Source organism: Moschus berezovskii, chromosome 3, assembly GCF_049115385.1.
Source record: "Moschus berezovskii isolate FMDL1 chromosome 3, NW_MosBer_1.0, whole genome shotgun sequence".
NCBI lineage: Eukaryota > Metazoa > Chordata > Mammalia > Artiodactyla > Moschidae > Moschus > Moschus berezovskii.
In genome coordinates, this window is record NC_142462.1 from 115357993 (window position 1) to 115378680 (window position 20688).

At 43.8% G+C, this 20688-nt stretch overlaps 2 protein-coding genes across 2 annotated transcripts; both read right to left on the minus strand.

Moving 5' to 3' along the window:
* Positions 1-1545: 1545 nt before the first annotated feature.
* Positions 1546-8362, minus strand: LOC129552129 (putative inactive serine protease 58). The gene is made up of 5 exons (XM_055420295.2): positions 8317-8362; positions 6567-6705; positions 5869-6128; positions 1779-1918; positions 1546-1695 (listed from the first exon to the last, which is right to left on the minus strand). Exons 1-5 carry the CDS (start codon positions 8360-8362, stop codon positions 1546-1548), a joined length of 735 nt encoding a protein of 244 aa, XP_055276270.2.
* A 4890-nt stretch (positions 8363-13252) lies between these two features.
* Positions 13253-20487, minus strand: LOC129552131 (serine protease 58-like). Its single transcript, XM_055420296.2, has 5 exons — positions 20448-20487; positions 18835-18988; positions 15820-16070; positions 13767-13903; positions 13253-13402 (listed from the first exon to the last, which is right to left on the minus strand). The coding sequence occupies exons 1-5, from the start codon at positions 20485-20487 to the stop codon at positions 13253-13255; spliced, it is 732 nt and encodes a 243-aa protein (XP_055276271.2).
* Between the last annotated feature and the right edge of the window lie 201 nt (positions 20488-20688).

Below are 20688 nucleotides of genomic sequence, written 5' to 3' on the forward strand. Positions count from 1 at the left end.
CATCCCTGGGCCCTGGTCTGTGGAAAAATTGTCTTTCATGAAGCCAGTCCCTCATGCCAAAAAGGTTGGGAACCACTGCCCTAGAGAATGGATCCTGTGCTAAGACTGAGTCTTCTTTTAAGCCTATAAAAGAAGAGCCCCTATGTACTTGGTGACTTAGGCATGCTAGGTAGCTTCAGTCGTGTCTGAGTCTTTGTGACCCCATGGACTGCAGCCCACCAGGCTCCTCTGTCCGTGGGATTCTCCAGGCAAGAATACTGGAGTGGGTTGCCATGCCCTCCTCCTCTTGTGATATTAAAACCCCTCGGAGTGATGCCATGAAGGAAGAAGAATTGAATTCTTCTCAGGAGCCAGAAGATCAATCAACATTATCTAGTTCTCATTCCTGCGGGCAAGATCAATGTGAATTTCTTGAGAGTGGATGATGCTCTGCCCTGGTAGACACTGGGAAGGAGCAGCATGGGGACGTGGGGATAAGCTATTTGAGGAAGAATTAATGTACTAGAGTTTTTCAAGGTTAGTTTGGAGGAGGAAAATATGGTATCCCTGAGAATTCTCACCAAAATGCTCTCACTGCAGAAGACTTGAATGAGCAGATAGACAAGCTGGTCTGTTCTAAAGTCCTTCTTCATTGTTCTGATTGTTTTTAAATGGCTCCACAAGCAAAGTGAGCAATGGAACCAAATGGAGCATGTGCAGACTTCTTGCAAAGACCTAATTTGCTAAAGTGTCACTGACCAATCTCGCCCTTAATATAATACTGGGCAAAGGCCACTCCCCGAGGAAATCTATCAAGTAAAACTCTCAGGTGGTAACTGGAGCTGCAGAGGTGAGATGAAAAGAGAAGAAGGAAGGAAGAAAAAGGCAAGATGTTTAACCGGGGGAGAATGAAGCTCCTGGGGCAGCTGGCATCATAGAAAGAGCACATTGGGAAAATCCATCCTGTACTCTCTGTTCATCTGCTGTGTCCTAAACCGCAGTTACCTTTGGTATTAACCTCTCAGAGCTAAGTCCCTACTGAGAATTCTGCACAATGAAAGTCCAGAATCCTTGTCTGGTGCTGAGAGTTGTATGGGAAAAGAGAAACCAAATACCACCATTCCTCCTACGGTGTCCCCCCTTGAACCCTCTCTCCTCCCTGGGAATTCTATTTAGTTTGATCCTGCTCAGACTTCCGCCTGGCATGTATAAGTTGCCCAAAGCACACGTGATTGAATCCAGTGCAAGTAGGAGGCGTTTTGTCACCCAAGATGGCAATTGAGTGACTTATTTTTTTTTCAATAAGGCAATGAGCAGTTCATTACCGAGAACACGGTCACCACTTCATAAATTCCAAGAGGTATGGAGTTTGGCATCATCATCAATAGGGGAGGAGGAAGTGATGCCTTGTATAGTCACATACAGGGAGGTACCAGGCACCCACCGTGTGGGGCAGGAGTGAGACAGATGTGTGGGATGCAACTCGGGACACCTGGCTATATTTAATTCTGAGGCTGGACTTAGGAACAGGTGGTGTCACAGGGTCTAGAATTCCTGCCAGAGAACTCAGTTGTTCCGGATGGTATTTTCAATCCAGGGTATGTAGTTAATGATCCTGGTATAGATGCCCACATCGGCTCTCAAAACACACCCATCCGCAAACGTCAGGATTCCTTGAAGTACCCCATTGCACACTGCTGGGGCAGCTGTGACTTCCTGCCAGGGAAAAGGAGACCAAGTTATTTTTCTGGCAAAGGACACAGTAAAATGGGGACATTAATGCACTGAGAGTGCGTTACCTTGCAGGGCAGCCTTCTTCCTGGCACGATGCCCACGCACATCATATTGTCTCTGATGTGGATGTTTTTATAGGCTCTGTGGCACTCAACTTTGGAGATTACAGAGATATTCACATTCTGCAGTGAGTCAGGGTCCTTGTCTGGAAGAAAGAAAGAAACAGAACTTCCTTAGGAGTTATGAGATACTAAACTTCCTTCTTTCCTTTCCTTCATTTTCAACATAGTTCCTCTCCTGGTAGAATCAAAAAAGTGTTCAAACACAGAGAAATCGAAACCGCAGCCACTAAGACAGTAGGAAGTGATCAGATTAACAAATTACTTACAATTTTTTCTGGCAATTCAGACATTTTAAAAACGTCCTTTAAGTTGGAATTTTTATTTATTCAGTTTAATTTTATTTTGCTTTTTGAACTTTCAGGTTTGTAATTTGTCCCACAGTTTATATTTATCACTGATTCCTTTCTAATTTTTAAATTGAAACACACAAAATCACTGCAGATGGTGACTGCAGCCATGAAATTAAAAGACGTTTACTCCTTGGAAGGAAAGTTATGACCAACCTAGATAGCATATTAAAAAGCAGAGACATTACTTTGCCAACACAGGTCCATCTAGTCAAGGCTATGGTTTTTCCAGCGGTCATGTATGGATGTGAGAGTTGGACTGTGAAGAAAGCTGAGTGCTGAAGAATTGATGCTTTTGAGTTGTGGTGTTGGAGAAGACTCTTGAGAGTCCCTTGGACTGCAAGGAGATCCAACCAATCCATTCTAAAGGAGATCAATCCTGGGTGTTCATTGGAAGGACTAATGCTAAAGCTGAAACTGCAATACTTTGGCCACCTCATGCGAAGAGTTGACTCATTTGAAAAGACTCTGATGCTGGGAGGGATTGGGGGCAGGAGGAGAAGGGGACGACAGAGGATGAGATGGTTGGATGGCATCACCGACTCAATGCACATGAGTTTGAGTGAACTCCGGGAGTTGGTGATGGACAGGGAGGCCTGGTGTGCCACGATTCATGGGATCGCAAAGAGTCAGACACGACTGAGCGACTGAGCTGAACTGAACTGACACGAAACATTGCATAAATATGAGGTATACAGTGTATTGATTTGACACATTTGAATATTGTAGTATTGAGTCAGAGGTAGATGCCTCCCCAGTGGTAAAGTGGTAGGAGATTCATTCTCTGTGGACCAAAAACTCCAAGAGGAGAATAGTAGGACAATTAAGGGAGGAGGCTGGGCCCTGCCCAGGCTACATATTTCTCATTCTCAAAGTCAGTAGACCTCCCTGACTACATATGAACAGAAAGTTTCCTTAGAGGTCAAAGTGGAGTGATATCAAGGGATGCTCTACCCATAGACCTTTGCAGTAGAATCCATCGGATGCTCAGGGCTAGAGTACTGGGATGAACCAGAGGGATGGGATGGGGAGGGAGGTGGGAGGGGGGTTCAAGATGGGGAACACATGTACACCCGGGGCAGATTCATGTCAGTGTATGGCAAAACCAATACTATAATGTAAAGTAATTAGCTTCCAATTAAAATAAATAAATTTTTTAAAAAAAAGATGCATGTGCACACGTCGGAGGATCCTGGGATATACCAAATATGGGCTGTGAAACTGGCCAATTGGCTGAAGGAAGCCTGGAAAAAGTGCCCCATAGAAATGATCTAACCTGCCACAAGGTCTCAACTCTCTCTCTCTGTCTGAGTCTGCCCGTGTGCCTATGAACACAGACTGTACTCTTTTTCCGCCTAATAAATTCTTTACTTGTTTCACTACTTTCTGTCTTTGTGGGAATTCTTTTCTGCAAAACTGAAGAGCCACGGTCCTTGTCACTGACCACTGGTCTAGTGGCTAGAATTTGGTGTTCTCAGTGCTGCAACCTGGCCCCAATCTCTGGCTGGGAACTCAAGCCCCACTTCAAGCCACTGGAGGTCAAGACCACTGGAGATCAATATGATCGGCCATAGTCCACCTCTATCACCTCACATAATTATCGTTTCTATTTTGTGGTGGGAAAAATTAAGATCTAATCCCTCAGCAAGTTTGATTACAGTATCGCTGTCTATATTCTCTTTGTGGGTTAGTTGCTCAGTCTCGTCCAGCTCTTTGCGATCTCATGGACTGCAGTCTGCTAGGCTCCTCTGTCCACGGGAATTCTCCAGGCAAGAATAGTGGAGTGGGTGGTCATGCCCTCCTCCAGGGGGTCATCCTATACTGTGTATTAGATTCCCAGAACTTCTGTATCTACTAATTGCAAGTTTGCACCATTAGACAATGTCTCTCTTATTAATATTTTGAGAGTCTGAAGGAATTTAGAGAGATCTAAGCCTAGTTTTTCATTCATCAGAACAAAAGTATCCAGTATCTGCTAAAAAAAAAAAATCACACAAAAAGTGGTTTCTCTTAAACCCATAAAACTAGGATTTGAAACTAGGTCTCCTCATTTCTAATTCAAATTATTTCCTTTATATCAATGGTTCACACATATTGTGAACTCTGAAGATCCATAACAAAATTTTTCCAACCTGCAACAAAGTGAGAGAAATAAGAACAAAGACGTTTCTATACACATGTTGGGTGTTCTTGCCAAGGATGCTTCTTTGGGAGAAATATATTATTTTGAAATTTTTGCTTTCTAGGGGTGTGTTTATTTGAGTATCTTCATTTGAAAATAATGTATTAATTTTTTGAAAGAAAATGATTGAGATTCTTTGCCTTATTTTCTAGTCTAGCAATAACTGTATAGCTCAACTTTTCTTTTGGAAAGACCCTTTTTAGGAAATGCTTACTTAACTACTTCATGAGCCAGATCAAAATAAACTGCATTTTTTTTGTAAGTTACATCTCTTTTTGATTAAAATGACATAACACAGATAAATCAAACATCAGTTCAGTTCAGTCACTCAGTCGTGTCCGACTCTGCAACCCCATGAATCACAGCACGCCAAGCCTCCCTGTCCATCACCAACTCCCGGAGTTCACTCAAACTCATGTCCATCGAGTCGGTGATGCCATCCAGCCATCTCATTCTCTGTCATCCCCGTCTACTCCCACCTCCAATCCCTCCTAGCATCAGACTCTTTTCCAGTGAGTCAACTTGTCGCATGAGGTGGCCAAAGTATTGCAGTTTTAGCTTCAGCATCAGTCCTTCCAATGAACATCTAGGATTGATCTCATTTAGAATGGACTGGTTGGACCTCCTTGCAGTTCAAGGGACTCTCAAGAGTCTTCTCCAGCACCACAGCTCAAAAGCATCAATTCTTTGGCGATCAGCTTTCTCCAAAATTCAAGTTATCTCTCAAAGGACAAGGAATTTCTACTTTTTTTTTTTTTTTACTGGAATACAGTTATTTATAATGTTGTGTTAGTTTCAGGCATACAGCAAAGTGAATCAGTTATACATATATCCTTTTTTTTAAAGATTCTTTTCCTATATAGGTCATTACAGAGTATTGAGTAGACTTACCTGTAATGTATATATAGGTCCTTATTAGTTGTCTATTTCATGTATAGGAGTATATATGTCAGTTCTAAACTCCCAATTTATCCCTTCCAATTTTCTGATGAAGTGAGTGAATATTCATTTTTAAGATGTTACTAGTTAAGAATCTTAAACTTTCGCTCATCTGTATCACAATTTTGCATAAAGAAGTTCTACATGATTTAGCACAATATTGTGTCCTTGTCTTTACTGCATAAACATAATTTTACTCTATTTCAGGGCTTTAAGTTTCTTTAATGCCTGCAATGGTTTGAAACCATCCAATGTAGTTTATGCCTCATTTCAGAATTAGGAAAATTAAGGCTTCAAAGGTAAAGTGACCAATGAGCTGTCATACAGCAAATGAAACCCAGAATACAAATGTCTTCTTTCCACTGACACATCTATCAGATGTGAAAGCCAAGATGTAGAAAGATACAGGAAAGATTTCAGGACTCCTACAGTGAGACTCTGGAGAAGAGAGAGGAGATGAAAGGATGAATGAAGAGGCTAGAAGAAAGTTCAGTGGGGAAAATGGCAGAAGCTAAGTCAGAGTGGGAGTAGGAGAGGCGCGTGCCTGGTTCTGAGAGCTACCCACAGAGATCGCACAGGTTGTAGGCCCAGGTAGAGACAATGCACATGTCATCTTCAGCAGCAGGTTCTCTGGGCAGGCTGACTATTTTCACGTAGTCGTTGAGTCCAATATGGGTTTGTAGCTTGATTAACATGAGGTTGTGCTCAATAGAAGTGATGGAAAATTGTGGGTGATGAATCATCTTCTCATAACCAACCACTTGTATGTATTTTTCTTCATCTATATTGGATGGTTTTGTAACCCCCAGTATTAACTGAAGCCTCCTGGAACAACAGAGATGTTTGTGAGAAGACTGAACAGACATGGATTATCCGTCCTTCTGGACCTTTATGGGGCTTCCTTGGTGGCTCAGATGGTAAAGAATCTGCCTGCAATGCAGGACACTTGGGTTCAGTCTCTGGGTCGGAAAGATCCCCTCGAGAAGGAAATGGCAACCCACTCCAGTTTTCTTGCCTGAAGAATTCCATGGACAGAGGAGCCTGGTGGTCTAAGCTCCATGGGGTCACAAAGAATTGGATATATGACTGAGCAATTAACACACTATAGGCCTTGATGAGCTCCTCCCCAAAGCCTTTTCTCTCTGAACAGCCCCAGAACATCTCTCAAATCCCATTTAACTGAATGGACCCCAGGGAGTATTCTGGTCTGTGCCCAACCTGAGAACTCAAAGCATAGGGTGATGTTGGAGGCTTATTACTCACGGTAAGTTACAGTGTGCAGCTGTGACCACCCAAAGAGGGTGGATCAGGACTCCAACACAAGGTAAGTAATCAGACTTCAAGTAGATCAGGTAGGGGGGAGTGATGGCATCTTTGTAGTCTGGATCAAAGGTCAAAGCAACTAGACAGAGACACATAGAGCACAAATTCTGAGATTGTTTTTCAGGTATTATTTGAAAAAAAACGAAGAGAACTCAATAGACATGTTGCCCCACGCTTTTATCCAGGATTTTTTTCTGTAAGTTGAACATGTAAACTGGATCATTTTGTTCTAAAACATGAAGAAAATGATAAAAACATGTATATTTCATAAGATGAAATGTGTTTTCCCTTTTAGTTGTTATTATGTGTTCTTCAAAGTATTGATCAAATACAACCTTCCTTAAATACCTTCCAAGATTCAGTAGACATATGACAAACCAACTCATGGAGAACTTCCTATCTTTGCCATGTTTAGAATGCTTTAGCCAATATTATCCCTTTCTCCTGACAATGCAAGGCCGAATGATACGTGTCATTTAAAGAACAGAGCAAATGCTAACAGAGTCTGACAAGGGACATAACCATTCATTCAACAAATAAATATTGAGCATCTAGTATGTGGCAGGCTTTAAGGGCTTGGGCTACATAGTAAACAAAGCAGAGATATGCCCCTGCTGTCATACATTCTGATGAGTGGGGACATTCAGTAATAGTAAATGCAGGAATACATCAATGGTATAGTACGTTGGGTGGTGATTAGTGCAGGGAGCAAGGGAGGGGAGGCATCAAAGTTGTGCATGCATGTGGGTATGTGGGGGTCTTTGTGCAGTATTGCATCTGCAGCTGGGAAGACCTCAGGGCCAATGTGAGAGATGAGCAGCGCAATGAAGACATGGGAGTTAATCAGGTATCCGGGGAAGGGAATTCCAGTGAGTGAGTGTGTCTGGAACAAGGGTCCTAAGGCCTGTTTAGGGCACATCACAGAGGCCAGGGTGGGGGACAGGGAGAAAGGCAGGAAGAGAAAGAGGCCAAAGAGGTGATACGAGATTTTGAAGGGTGTTACAAGGACATGAACTTGTCTCCTAAGTGACACATGGAACCGCTTCAGGGTGTTGTGTAAAGGAGTGATGATAATTTCCTTACAGAGAAGTGTGGCGTGTAGGTATATAAAGCAAAGAGCCCTGTTAGGAGGATGATTTGGTAATAGAGGCAGAAGAGGGTGTCTTGAGCCATAGCGATCCGTGGAGGTGGTGACATGTAATTGGACTGAGGAAATGGTTAGAAGACAGACAGCAACAGGTTCCAATCAGACTGAATGTGGGGCATAAGAGGGGATTCATGAATACCTCCAGGGTTTTTGCTTGAATGACTGGAACCATGTCTGGACAAGACCTAAACCCCTGAATGTTCTGCTATGTCCATTAGCTGGATCCCTGTTTTCCACCCTGGACTCCACTTTTCATTTGCCCATACCAAGCATCAGTCCTGCTCTCCACAGGCCCAGAGTCAGGCCCCTGCCTTCCTTAGAGAGTCTAGGGTCAGGTTTCAGGGTCCATGCCTCCCCCAAAAGCACTCAGGCAATCATCCTGAGGCAAAGACACAGGAAGGAACCTGGTGGGGACACCGGCAGTGCTGAAGGAGCCAGTCCTGTGCTTGCAGTCTGGAACCTTGCTCCTGTCTTCACCCATCTCTCGTGATTCCCTCAGGATTTCTCTTGGGCAATTAAGGAGAAAGATATGCAGATACTCACCAGGCAGGTTCAAGAGAGCCCACAGAAGGATTAAATTCATAATCATGCTGAAAGCCTTTTCAAAAGATGAGGTTCAGTGCCTTGAAAAGGATGCCAAGGAAGGAGAGAAGAACACTAAGATGACGCAGGAAGCGGTTCTAGAGTTGGAACAACTGTCATCTGAATTCTTTCAATTGCAGGATTGAGTTCCAAAAGAGTAGGATGTGGTGCCAGATATTAGCGGTGCATCGACAGAGACCAGATGTCTTGGTCCTTGACACAGTGGAGAACGGACCTGGAATCCGGCATTTGTCTCCCCCTCTTCAGGGAAAGATGCACCTTGTTTGAAAGATGCTAAAGCTCACAGCTCCCTGCTGTGTAAGTCTCAGACACCATGTCTCTCTCTGAACTACAGACTGATTCCTCCTACCTTTGTGATGCTAACCCTCATCTGTGTGACACGGACATTTATTTCCAGTGACCATAACCCCACCCTCAGGGGCTGATCTTGATCCATTTGCCTGATGCTAAACTTCTCATTGAGATATATGAGTCCTTTCTCCGTGTCACTACTCACCCATTTATTCTCTCAGCCAGCCAGCCAGCCAGTGATTTACACTATGTGTCTGATGTGTGCCAGGCTGCATGCTCATGTAAGAGGTACCCAGATGTGAAGATACTGTCCCAACTGCAAAGAGTTTAGACTAGTGGGAACAGCAGGTCTATAAACAGGCAATTGTGAAACAAAATATTCAGAGCTAAAAATCTAGATATACCCCTCTCTAGGGAGAAATATTTGCAAAACATGTATCTATTAAATGATTTGCATCCAAAACATACAATGGAATCTGAATATTCAACAATATGAAAAACAAACAACTGGGTTAAAAAGTGGACCAAAGATATGAACAGTTTACCAAACGCATTAGTCTGCCCAAGCCGCTGTAACCAAACACCATGGACCGGGTGGCTTCAACAACGGACTTTTATTATCTGTTCAGTTCAATTCAGTTCAGTTCAGTCGCTCAATCGTGTCCGACTCTTTGAGACCCCATGAATCACAGCACGCCAGGCCTCCCTGTCCATCACCAACTCCTGGAGTTCACTCAAACTCACATCCATCGAGTTGGTGATGCCATCCAGCCATCTCATTCTCCGTTGTCCCCGTCTCCTCCTGCCCCCAATCCCTCCCAGCATCAGAGTCTTTCCAGTGAGTCAACTCGTTGCATGAGGTGGCCAAAGTATTGGAGTTTCAGCTTTATCATCAGTCCTTCCAATGAACACCCAGGACTGATCTCCTTTAGAATGGACTGGTTGGATCTCCTTGCAGTCCAAGGGACTCTCAAGAGTCTTCTCCAGCACCACAGTTCAAAAGCATCAATTCTTCGGCGATCAGCTTTCTTCACAGTCCAACTCTCACATCCATACCTGACCACGGGAAAAACCATAGCCTTGACTAGATGGACATTACTTTGTTGTAAAACATGAAGAAAGTGATGGAACCAGTTGCAGTAATTCAACACGCGTGATCAAGGTACTAACACATTCAGTTCCTGGTGAGAGCTCATTCCAGTTGGTGGCCAGCAGCCTCTCGCCTTATTATCATATGGTCTTTCCTCTGTCTATAAGCAGAGTAGTGGTAATAGCGCTCAGTTGCTCAAAGAATGAGCTGCTCATGGGGTCGTGTCTGACTTTTTGCAACCTCATGGACTACAGGCCTCTAGGCTCCTCTGTTTCTGGGATTTCCCAGGCAAGAATACTGGAGTGGGTTGCCATTTCCTCCTCCAGGGGATCTTCCCAACCGAGGGATCAAACCTGTGTCTCCTGCATTGGCAGGTTGATTCTTTACTACTGAGACACCTGGAAAGGCCCCGATTGAAAATTACATGAAGTTAACTCAATCACTTTGCTGCACGCCTGAAACTAACAGAATGTAGTAAATCAAGTATAGATCAATTTAAAAAGTGAAAGAAGTGATCAGATGTGTTTTATTAAAAACTCTGGAACAAATATAGATGTGATTCAATAAAGAGTTCTTGGGGGTACTGGTCAGTAAGTCAGAGACGGGAAGCAAGGCGTAACTAGAGACAAGTCCACTGGACAAGACAAGCAAACAGAGGGGCTTGTGGTTTAGGTGGACCAAAGTTTACAAGAAAAAGAAGTGTTGTTGAATTAAATGGGCTTAGTGTCCACATTTGAGAATTTGGTTTTCCTGTATGTGCCAGGATAAGCTGTGGTGTTCATCATAACCCAGCCATTTTTTTTTCTGTTTGGTTGCTTTGTTTTGCTGCTTTATTTTGTTTTGCTTTGCTTTGATAGGAGAGAAATGCATCCACACTCACAGGGTATCAATATAGAAAAACCAAACCACCTCAGCAATCTCTGCAGACACAGATTCACTATGTCCCTCATGAGGTGAGCTCTAAATCTCCACTCTTTGCAGTTTTTTCTGCTCTGGGGTGAGTCTCTCTGCTCAGCTCTCTGTTCCTTTTCCCCCTTTTAACAGATAATCCCATGTCATGCTGTCCCTCTCCTACATGTAACTCCATAGCTTCTCATATATCACTCGATGCCCTGTTTTTGGGTCATTTGACATCTTCTCAATGCCGTAATTTTAGGTGTCCTGGTCAATGGGTTTGGGAGGCTGTACATTGCCACTTTATGCCAATGTGAGAGACGCACTGAGTATGGATCAAAGCTCCTCCCAACAGCACAGAACTTAAGTCTGCACCTACTATCTATAAACATAGAAACCGCCTCATTGTTTTATTATCATCTGAGATCCAGATGTTTGCTAGAAATGGCCACCTCCATTTCCTTCAAGGATCTCAAATGTAACATGCCCCACCTTGCTCCTGACCCATTACAGATGGAAACATTACTTCCCTTTATATTAACCTCTACTCTTCTTGCCTGGAGAGTCCCAGGGACGGGGGAGCCTAGTGGGCTGCCATCTACGGGTCGCACAGAGTCGGACACGACTGACTGATATGACAGCAGCAGCAGCACCACCATCTACCTTGTTGTTCAGGTTAGAAACAGGGGTGATCCCTGACTCTGCCCCTCCTGTTTCTACTCACAGTCACTGTGCTTAAAGCTTACAGACTCTGTGTTCTTACATCTCCCAATTCAGACATTTGATGTTCTATTTACCATGGTGGCTTTAATGACTACAAGATAAAAGAAATCTAAATTCCTTTACCAAACAGGTCAGGCCTTTTGCTATCTAACCCTTACCTGCATGAATAATACTTTTCTATCACATTCTCTCTTCCCTTCTATGAACAATTTATTTTCCACCCTTCAGTATTACTTATTTACACGTATTTTCCAGAACATAATGGTTTTTACACTTTTCTGACTTTTACCTAACTACACCTCAGTTTTATAATAGTCTCTTCTAATTTGTTGGCCTCTTGGGTGGTACCTCCTGTGCCTCTGACACCCTGATTTTTTCCCTATATTCTCATGGAACTTATTGCTCATCCCCACTGTAGTAATTATCACCAGGTAATAGAACTGGCTCCCATCACTTCATGGGAAATAGATGGAAAAACAGTGGAAACAGTGTCAGACTTTATATTTTTGGGCTCCAAAATCACTGCAGATGCTGATTGCAGCCAGGAAATTAAAAGACACTTACTTCTTGGAAGGAAAGTTATGACCAACCTTGATAGTACATTAAAAAGCAGAGACATTACTTTGCCAACCAAGGTCCATCTAGTCAAGGCTATGGTTTCTCCCATGGTCATGTATGGATGTGAGAGTTGGACTGTGAAGAAAGCTGAGCACCAAAGAATTGATGCTTTTGAACTGTGGTGCTGGAAAAGACTCTTGAGAGTCCCTTGGACTGCAAGGAGATCCAACCAGTCCATTCTAAAAAGAGATCAATCCTGGGTGTTCATTGGACGGACTGATGCTAAAGCTGAAACTGCAATACTTTGGCCACCTCATGCGATGAGTTGACTTACTGGAAAAGACTCTGATTCTGGGAAAGGTTGGGGGCGGGAGGAGAAGGGGACGACAGAGAATGAGATGGCTGGAGGGCATCACCAACTCTGTGGACATGAGTTTGAGTGAACTCCAGGAGTTGGTGATGGACAGGGAGGCCTGGTGTGCTGTGATTCATGGGGTCGTGGAGAGTCGGACACGACTGAGCGACTGAATTGAACTGAACTGAACTGAATAGAACTGGCTAATTGATGGCAAAGTCTGCATTGTATCTACTCATGTACACCTAGCATATGTGCGTGCATGCATGCTCAGTTGCTCAATTATGTCCAACTCTTTACAACCCCATGGACTGTAGTCCTCCAAGCTTCTCTGTCCATAGGATTATCCCAGCAAGAATACTGGAGTGGGCAGCCATTTCCTCCTCCAGGGGATCTTCCTGACTCAGGGACTGAACCCGCATCTCCTGTGTCTCCTGCATTGCAGGTGGATTCTTTGCCACTAAGCCACCTGCAAGCCCCAGGCATATGCAGTACCTACCAAATCCCCTGGTAGCTCAGATGGTAAAAGCATTTACCTACAATGTGGGAGACCCGGGTTCGATCTCTGCATCGGGAAGATCCCCTGGAGAAGTAAATGGCAACCCACTCTAGTACTCTTGCATGGAAAATCCCATGGACTGAGGAGCCTGGTAGGCTACAGTCCATGGGGTCACAAAGAGTTGGACACGACTGAGCGACTTCACTTTCACTTTTCTTTCACTTTCACCAAATAGCAGACATTTCAACAAATTTTGAATGAACAAATAGTTGGGAATGTTGCTAGATTTCTTACCATGTTTACAGTTCATATGATAAAGGAACAAGCTTTTAGTGTCACGGCATTTTAGTGTCATTTCTTTTTAATGAATTCTGCTCAAGAACAAGAAACATAATAAAGAGAGTTGTAGATCCAGGGTGGAAACCATGAAGATCCTGCACCGAGGGAATGGAGGACCAGAGATGACTCAGTAGCTTTCAATGATGCTCATGATCCATCTTGAATAAGAACTGATTTCTGTGAAGACTCCTTCATTTCCAAGGGTGACACTTCCTTTTGCCCAACTCAAGATTCCATGTACCCTCCCACCGCAGATGGCCGGAGCTGCTGAGACTTCCTGCCAGAGAGAGGGAACAGGGGGTCAGTGTTGCTTTGTTCCTCTTCCAACAAGGATTTATTCTAAGAAGCGGCACATTGTGACAGCAGAAGCTTCTATCAGACTGGAATCATTTTTCTTGAGAGGCGAGAACCCTCTCTTCACATCCATGCAGGTCTCAGCTCTCTAGGTTTGAATTTGACCAACCTGAGTGCAAGTAGGAGGAGAAAGGACGGAAGGAAGGCAGGGGAATGGATGACCAATGCACAGACCGAGGAGGCAGAGGAAGACCGCAGGCCTTCTGCTCGGACACCATTTGGTTTCCGACAAGCACCTTTCCTCATGGACCCCTTGCTGTGTGCTTGTCTGGGGATAGCAAAGATACCTTAGTATTAGATAGGGTCTTTAGAGGCTGCCCCACACACATGATGTTTACTGCCATTCTTTCGTCTTGCATATTCTGGCACTCATCGTAGTCACGAGTATATTGGTTTATCCAAGTCAGGATGTCAGGGTCACTAACTGTGGGAAAGAGAAAAGTCCAGGGTGACACTCCTTATCACATATACTCTTGTGATCAGCCTCTGCTTTGTGAATACACTGTATAAATTTATAGTAGGTGTCAGACATTCCATCCTTCTTAAAGCCCCTTGTTCAGTATCTCTGTGTCTGAGCAGTGGATTCAAAGCATTACGTGAACCTTACATCAGATATCATCAGATCTATAATTTTCTCTGTGCTGTGCATAACTTGGAAAGCTTAAAAAACCCACAGGAAAGTTATGAACGATTGTGAAAAGAGAGATACAGAAAGCTGTTGTCCATAAGAAACCTTCCCTTTGGGGGACCTACTTCATCATCTTTACATTTAATCATAAAGGGAGAAAATGATTTTTACTGTGTTTTAGACTGCGTTCTTTATAGTGAGGTCACATATAAATGGATTATTTGTAAGTGCGTATGTATATGTGTAAATATACGTGTATAATTTCCCCTAAGAAGTGACATTGCTCGTCTCATTTGGTTGTTACTAAGTGCATCTCATGCAGTTGTGACTATGTGGTTAACCTCAGGATGCAAGGAGTCTAACCAACACATTATGTAAGTTTAATCTCTGGTGGAGAGTAATAAGGAGGAAGGAAGCAAAAAATCGACTAGAGATCTCTCAAGCTAAACCTAGCGTTACTTATAAAGCAGAAGATTTTGGATACATTTCCAATCTAATGTTTTAAATCAAATCAGACCAGGAAGTGTCAGGTCAGAAAAGGACGAGAAGAGTTATGTTCAGTTTTAACTTTTTTGGAAATCTGATTGAAATACTTAGAACAAGTTAGATGAAAGTAACCTACTTACTTGAAATAGTGAATTCTTAATAAATATTGGGAGGCTGGCCCTAGAGAGCTTATATAATTGATTTGTCACTGTGATTCTGACATGATATGCAGAGCCTATGTGATGAAACATTTTGTAGCTTTATTTTGTTTTCAAGTGGTATGTCGCAAATTACTTTGTAAAATGTGAAGCAGTTATTTTGAATAAGATTTAAAAGCTTCAATTTGTTCAGAAAATATATGCACTTAGATTCTCTAGAATGTTGCTTCTAAATTGAAGTTGCCAAATTTCATTGGCACTGAGAATACAAAAGTCCCCACTTGTTACCTTTACAAAACAGACTGATAGACCACAGTCTCCTACTTTTTATTTGTTTTTAGAGAACATATGAATTGTTCTGTAACCACAGGAGAAAGGTTTAAACCTGATTACTATCCACAACTTGCCTTAGTGAGTAGGCTTTAACAAGCCAATCAGTCAATGTCACTCTTTAAACTCAGCATGTTAGACTCCTCCAATAAACAACTGAGTGCCAACCAATCAACAATCTCGCCCAGGTAATCAAGCCTCTACAGATGACATCAATTCTCTTCAGCCTCTGAAAGTCCTCCAAACTGTCAATGGAAAGCTTCCCACAAACCCCATATAAGCACCGCTTGGACTCTGTACTGCTCATTGAGACTCTGTCTGCTCAGCATTGCTCTTCTATAATAAGCAATAAGTTCAGCTTTATCATTTCAGATATCAAGTGGTGGTTCCAGTATCCTCTGTTAATGAAAGGGAGGATAATGGTAGTGTAAGCTATGTCCTTCAAGAATGTGTGTGCTGTGTGCTCAGTCATGTGCAACTCTTTGTGACCCCCATGAACTTGCCAGGCTCCTCTGTTCATGGGATTCTCCAGGCAAGAATACTCGACTGGATTGTCATGTCCTCCTCTAGGGGATCTTCCCATCCCAGGGACTGAACCCTCATCTCTTGCCTCTCCTGTACCGCAGGCAGATTATTTACCACTGAGCCACACCTGAGAAGTGCTTCAGGTATATCCCTCTCCATTTTCCCCAGTGCCAAAACCTTCTCAGGATGAAGAACACAGAGTCAGACACTTACGGTTTTTGTATGTACTCCAGGTCCAGGTTGGGATAAAGCAGGATTCATTAAATGATAAGGGTTCCATAGCTATGGCTATGGTTCCCACTTGGGTGGTGAGTTTAGCAGCCTCAGCCAGTTTTATCATCATCAGGTCATTGCTCAGATATTCAGAGTTGAAGTCAGGGTAGGGCACAGTCATTGAGTAACTCTGGGTCTGCTCGTGCTTATTTTTGATGTTGGGTTGATAAATTCCCAATCGGATTTTAACACTATGGAAGAAGGAAGGCAGGGAGATTAAAAAAACAAAACAAAAAAAACGGGGTTACAGAATGTCAGAACTGCAAGAAGTGTCATAGGTGACTTTCTCTAATCATCTTCATTTTATTTCTTAGACCTGAGAAACAAAGTGACCTGCCTTGGCCTGTAAAATAGTAGTAACAATAGTTAAAGGATTGTTGTATTAGAGTCAATATATATAAATAAAATCTGACATGGTATCTGCCACCTAGAACATACTCAGTGGAATCTAGTTGTTGTCATCGATGATGCTAATGATCACGATGACAGCCTGGATAATCTGAATCAATAGGTAACAGATATGGCACCAGAATCCATTATTCCAGAGGTCTTTGCCTGCCCTCCACTGTCTGAAACAACTCTGGAGCAAGTATATTGTACCTGCTGTTTCTGGATGTTCTTAGGCCCTTTCCAGCTCCTTTTGGGCCCATATCTTTGTATTTACTGCAAGCTGCCTACACTGATTATAGATTCAAAAGACTCTTAGCAGTCTAACAGGACTCCCACTAACTGCTTCCTATGATATTTCCTGGAAAAATCCACCCCCACCCACTTCTATTGCCAGGAGTCCGGTCATTGAACAGACACAGGAGCCACTGCCTGCCAAAAGACAGTTTGTGCATTAGCTCTGGCTGAGAGAAGAAAATCCAATTTTCCAATGCCGGTTCTTGGAGTGGATGGACTATATTTCCTGTCTATATTTCCTTTGTATTTCTCACAGACACAAAGCAGGGGTTCAATCTGTGTTTGAATGAACTGTCTTGAACAACCAGATGGCTGAAAACTCTGAGTTAGAAGTGACCCTTATACATTCCTGAAACTCTGACTAGGTTCCAATTATCCAACACTTTGTCACACACAACAGAGACACAGGTTTGTAAAGAACAGCATTATCTCATGTAGAGCACCTTCACTCTTCTTCTCTTACCTCTATCACATGGCTTCTGCCTAACACTTCAACATCAGCCTGTGAACAACCACCCCTACTCATGAGATTCTCTGTACACTCTTCGCTCTGCCTGGAATTTCCCCCAGAATTTATTCAACCTGGTTGCATCCTCCTCTTCGTGTAGGTCTCATCTCTTTAAACAGACCTGATATGATCACCCTAATTTAAGTAGGTATCTTGTTTTATTCCTGTATATTGCAGCTTGACACGCCTTTCAATGTTTTATTTGGGGACTTTTATTTGTTTTGGCATATTTCCTCTATCAGAATGTGAGCTCCATGAGGGAAAACTAATTACCATCTTGTTCCCTTCCTGCTTTTTCAGTTCATTAGGCAGTCCCTGGAATATAGTAAATGTTCCAGAAGTATGTTGGATGAAAGTTGAAAGTATCAGTCACTCAGTTGTGTCCGACTCTTTGCGACCCCATGGACAGTAGCCTGCCAGGCTGCTCTGTCCGTGGAATTCTCCAGGCCAGAATACTGGAGTGGATGGCCATTCCCTTCTCCAGGAGATCTTTCAGACCCAGGGATCCAACCCAGGTCTCTTGCATTGCAGGCAGATTCTTTACCATCTGAGCCACGAGGGAAGCCCTCAAGTAGGTTAGATGGATTTCTATTATTTATTTTCCTCCTAACCTGCCCAAATGTGTATCTTTTTCCCCATTGGGAAGATGACTCTCTCTCTTCCTGGGTCTTCTGATTCCCTGGGATGCTGTTAGAACTTGCTAGGATGCCTCACAAGGCCTGCTTTTTAAATTTATTTATTTTTAAGTGAAGGATAATTGTTTTACAATACTCTGTTGGTTTCTGCCATACATCAACATGAATCAACGATAGGTATACCTACGTCCCCTCCCTCTTGAACTTTCCTCCCATCTCCCATGTCTCATCCAAACTCAACCAGGTTGAGGTCCCTGAGTCATATAACAAATTCCCATCGGTTGTCTATCTCACATATAGTAGTGTATATGCTTCGGTGTTACTCTGTATTTGTCTCACACTCTCCTCCCTCCTCTCACCCGTGTCCATAAATCTGTTCTCTATATCTGCCTCTCCATCACTTCCCTGCAAATAGTTTCATCAGTACCGTCTTTCTAGATTCAATAAATATCCATTTATATATGGTATTCGTTTTTCTCTTTCTGACTTCCTCTACTCTGTGTAATAGGCTCTAGGTTCATCAACCTCATTAGAATTGACTCAGATGTATTCCTTTATATGGCTGAGTAATATTCCATTGTATGTATGTACCACAGCTTCTTCATTCATCTGTCGATGGGCACCTAGGTTGCTTCTATGTCCTGCTACTGCTAAGTCACTTCAGTCGTGCCCGACTCTGTGCAGCCCCACAGACGGTAGCCCACCAGGCACCCCCTTCCCTGGGATTCTCCAGGCAAGAACACTGCAGTGGGTTGTCATTTCCTTCTCCAATGCATGAAAGGAAAAGTGAAAGTGAAGTCGCTCAGTCGTGTCCGACTCTTAGCGACCCCATGGACTACAGCCTACCAGGCTCCTCCATCCATGGGATTTGCCAGGCAAGAGTACTGGAGTGGGTTGCTATTGCCTTCTCCATTCTATGTCCTAGCTATTGTAAATAATGCTGCAATGAACATTTGGGTACATGTGTGTTTTTCAATTTTAGTTTCCTCGGGGTATGTTTTAGCAGTGGGATTGCTGAGTCATATTGTAGTTTTATTCCTAGTTTTTTAAGGACTCTCCATACTGTCATCAGACCTGCTTTTGTTTAAATAGATCCCCCCTGGCTCCCAAGAGCAGAGAAATACTTACGGAGAAGGGCAGTGAGCAGCGGTCAGTACCCACCGCGGGTGAATGAGTGTCCCCACACAGGGTTCTGGGAAGGACTGCAGGTAGACCATATAAGGAATAGTAAAATCGACTTCATTTGTCTTCTCAGTGTTAGAATCTTTTGCCAGAATGACTCCTAAAGGATCAGTGGGGTCACAGGTAGAGAGACAGGACAGGAGGTGAGAGTTGGCTAGGATAGTTTTTCCCGCCCTGAGGCTTTCAAACTAAAATAGTCTGCTGCTGCTGCTGCTAAGTCGCTTCAGTCGTGTCCGACTCTGTGCGACCCCATGGACTGCAGCTTACCAGGCTCCTCCGTCCGTGGGATTTTCCAGGCAAGAGCACTGGAGTGGGTGGCCGTTTTTCCCTATTTTATTTTAATTGAAGGATAATTGCTTTACAGTGTTGTGTTAGTTTCTGCTCTGCAGCAACTCAAAGCAGCTATAGGAATGCATATGTCCCCTCCCTTTCGACCTTCCCTCCCTCCCACCTCCATCCTGCCCCGCCAAGTCGTCGGAGGGCACTGAGCTGAGCTCCCTGTGCTGTACAGCGGCTCCCCACTCGCTGCCTATTAATATTTTACACGTGGTAGTGCACGTATGTCAGCGCTACCCTCTCAGTCCGTCCCACCCTCGCCTCCCCCTGTTGGGTCCACAGTTCCTTTCTCTGTGTTCGCCTCTCTATGCCTGCCCTGCAAATAGGTTCATCTGCCCCATTTTTCTAAGGGAAATCATGCATGTCACCCAAGCTCTACACATTAAGAAAACTGACACGTGTCTTTGCTTGAGATGGAGGTACACTGAAGTTCTGTGAAACTAATGCAAGGGTATCTGAGGCTGCCATAAAGCCTGACTGGCAGTGCTGTGTATAATAAAAGTGAAAAAAAAAGAATTACTACTTTAAATATATTATTCTAAATTCACTTTTGCCGGGAATGAAAGTAAAAAGTTAAATCCTACCTGACTTTGGTGCTGAAAGGAGTGGAAGAGCTTGGGGGAGGGACCTGAGGCTCTCACAGCCCCTAACTCACCCCTCTTCCCAACCTGCACTTACTCCTCCGGAGTTCATCTTCCCAGAGAAAGGGAAGATGTACTTTTCTGCCCTCTGTCCAGGAGTCCTGGGAGAGTGCAGGGCACTTATAAAGACATATGCTAACTTGCTCACAGGTGCAGAAGAAGCTTAGAGAGACCATTGATGGGGTGAGCCATGCATCAAGAGTGGTACCTTTCACTTCCATTAACAGTTAATCGAGGGAAATGCCCACCACCTCCTCTCTCTTCAGCTTTGGCCAGCTACTTCCCTCTCTGATCCATGTGCGTGCATGCATGCTCAGTTGTTTCAGCCGTGTCCGACTCTTTGAGACCCTATGAACCATAGCCCACCAGGCTCCTCTGTCCATGGGATTCTCCAGTCAAGAATACTGGAGTGGGTTTCAGTGCCCTCCTCCAGGGGATCTTCCCAACCCAGGGTTTGAACCCATGTCTGTTATGTCTCCTGCACTGGCAGGTAAGTTCTTTACCACTAGCACCACCTGGGAAGCCCCATGCTCCCGCACATCACCACATCACTCCCTAAGCAGCAACAAGATCTAGACTCACCAGCCGTGCTCAAGAGCATGAAGACGACACAGCACTTCATGACAGGCTGGGATCTCGCCAGCAGCAGACAAGTCCGATCAGGCTCTCGGCTGTCTCAATCTTTAGTCCAAGTAGCCTTGGCGAGAACAGCTGGGGGAGAAATATTACTGTGTGGGGGTAGGGAAGGAGCAAGGATGCTAAAGCAATCTCCAAACTGGCCCTTATCAAAATCCAGTTATATAAGGCACAGCTGGGACCTGGC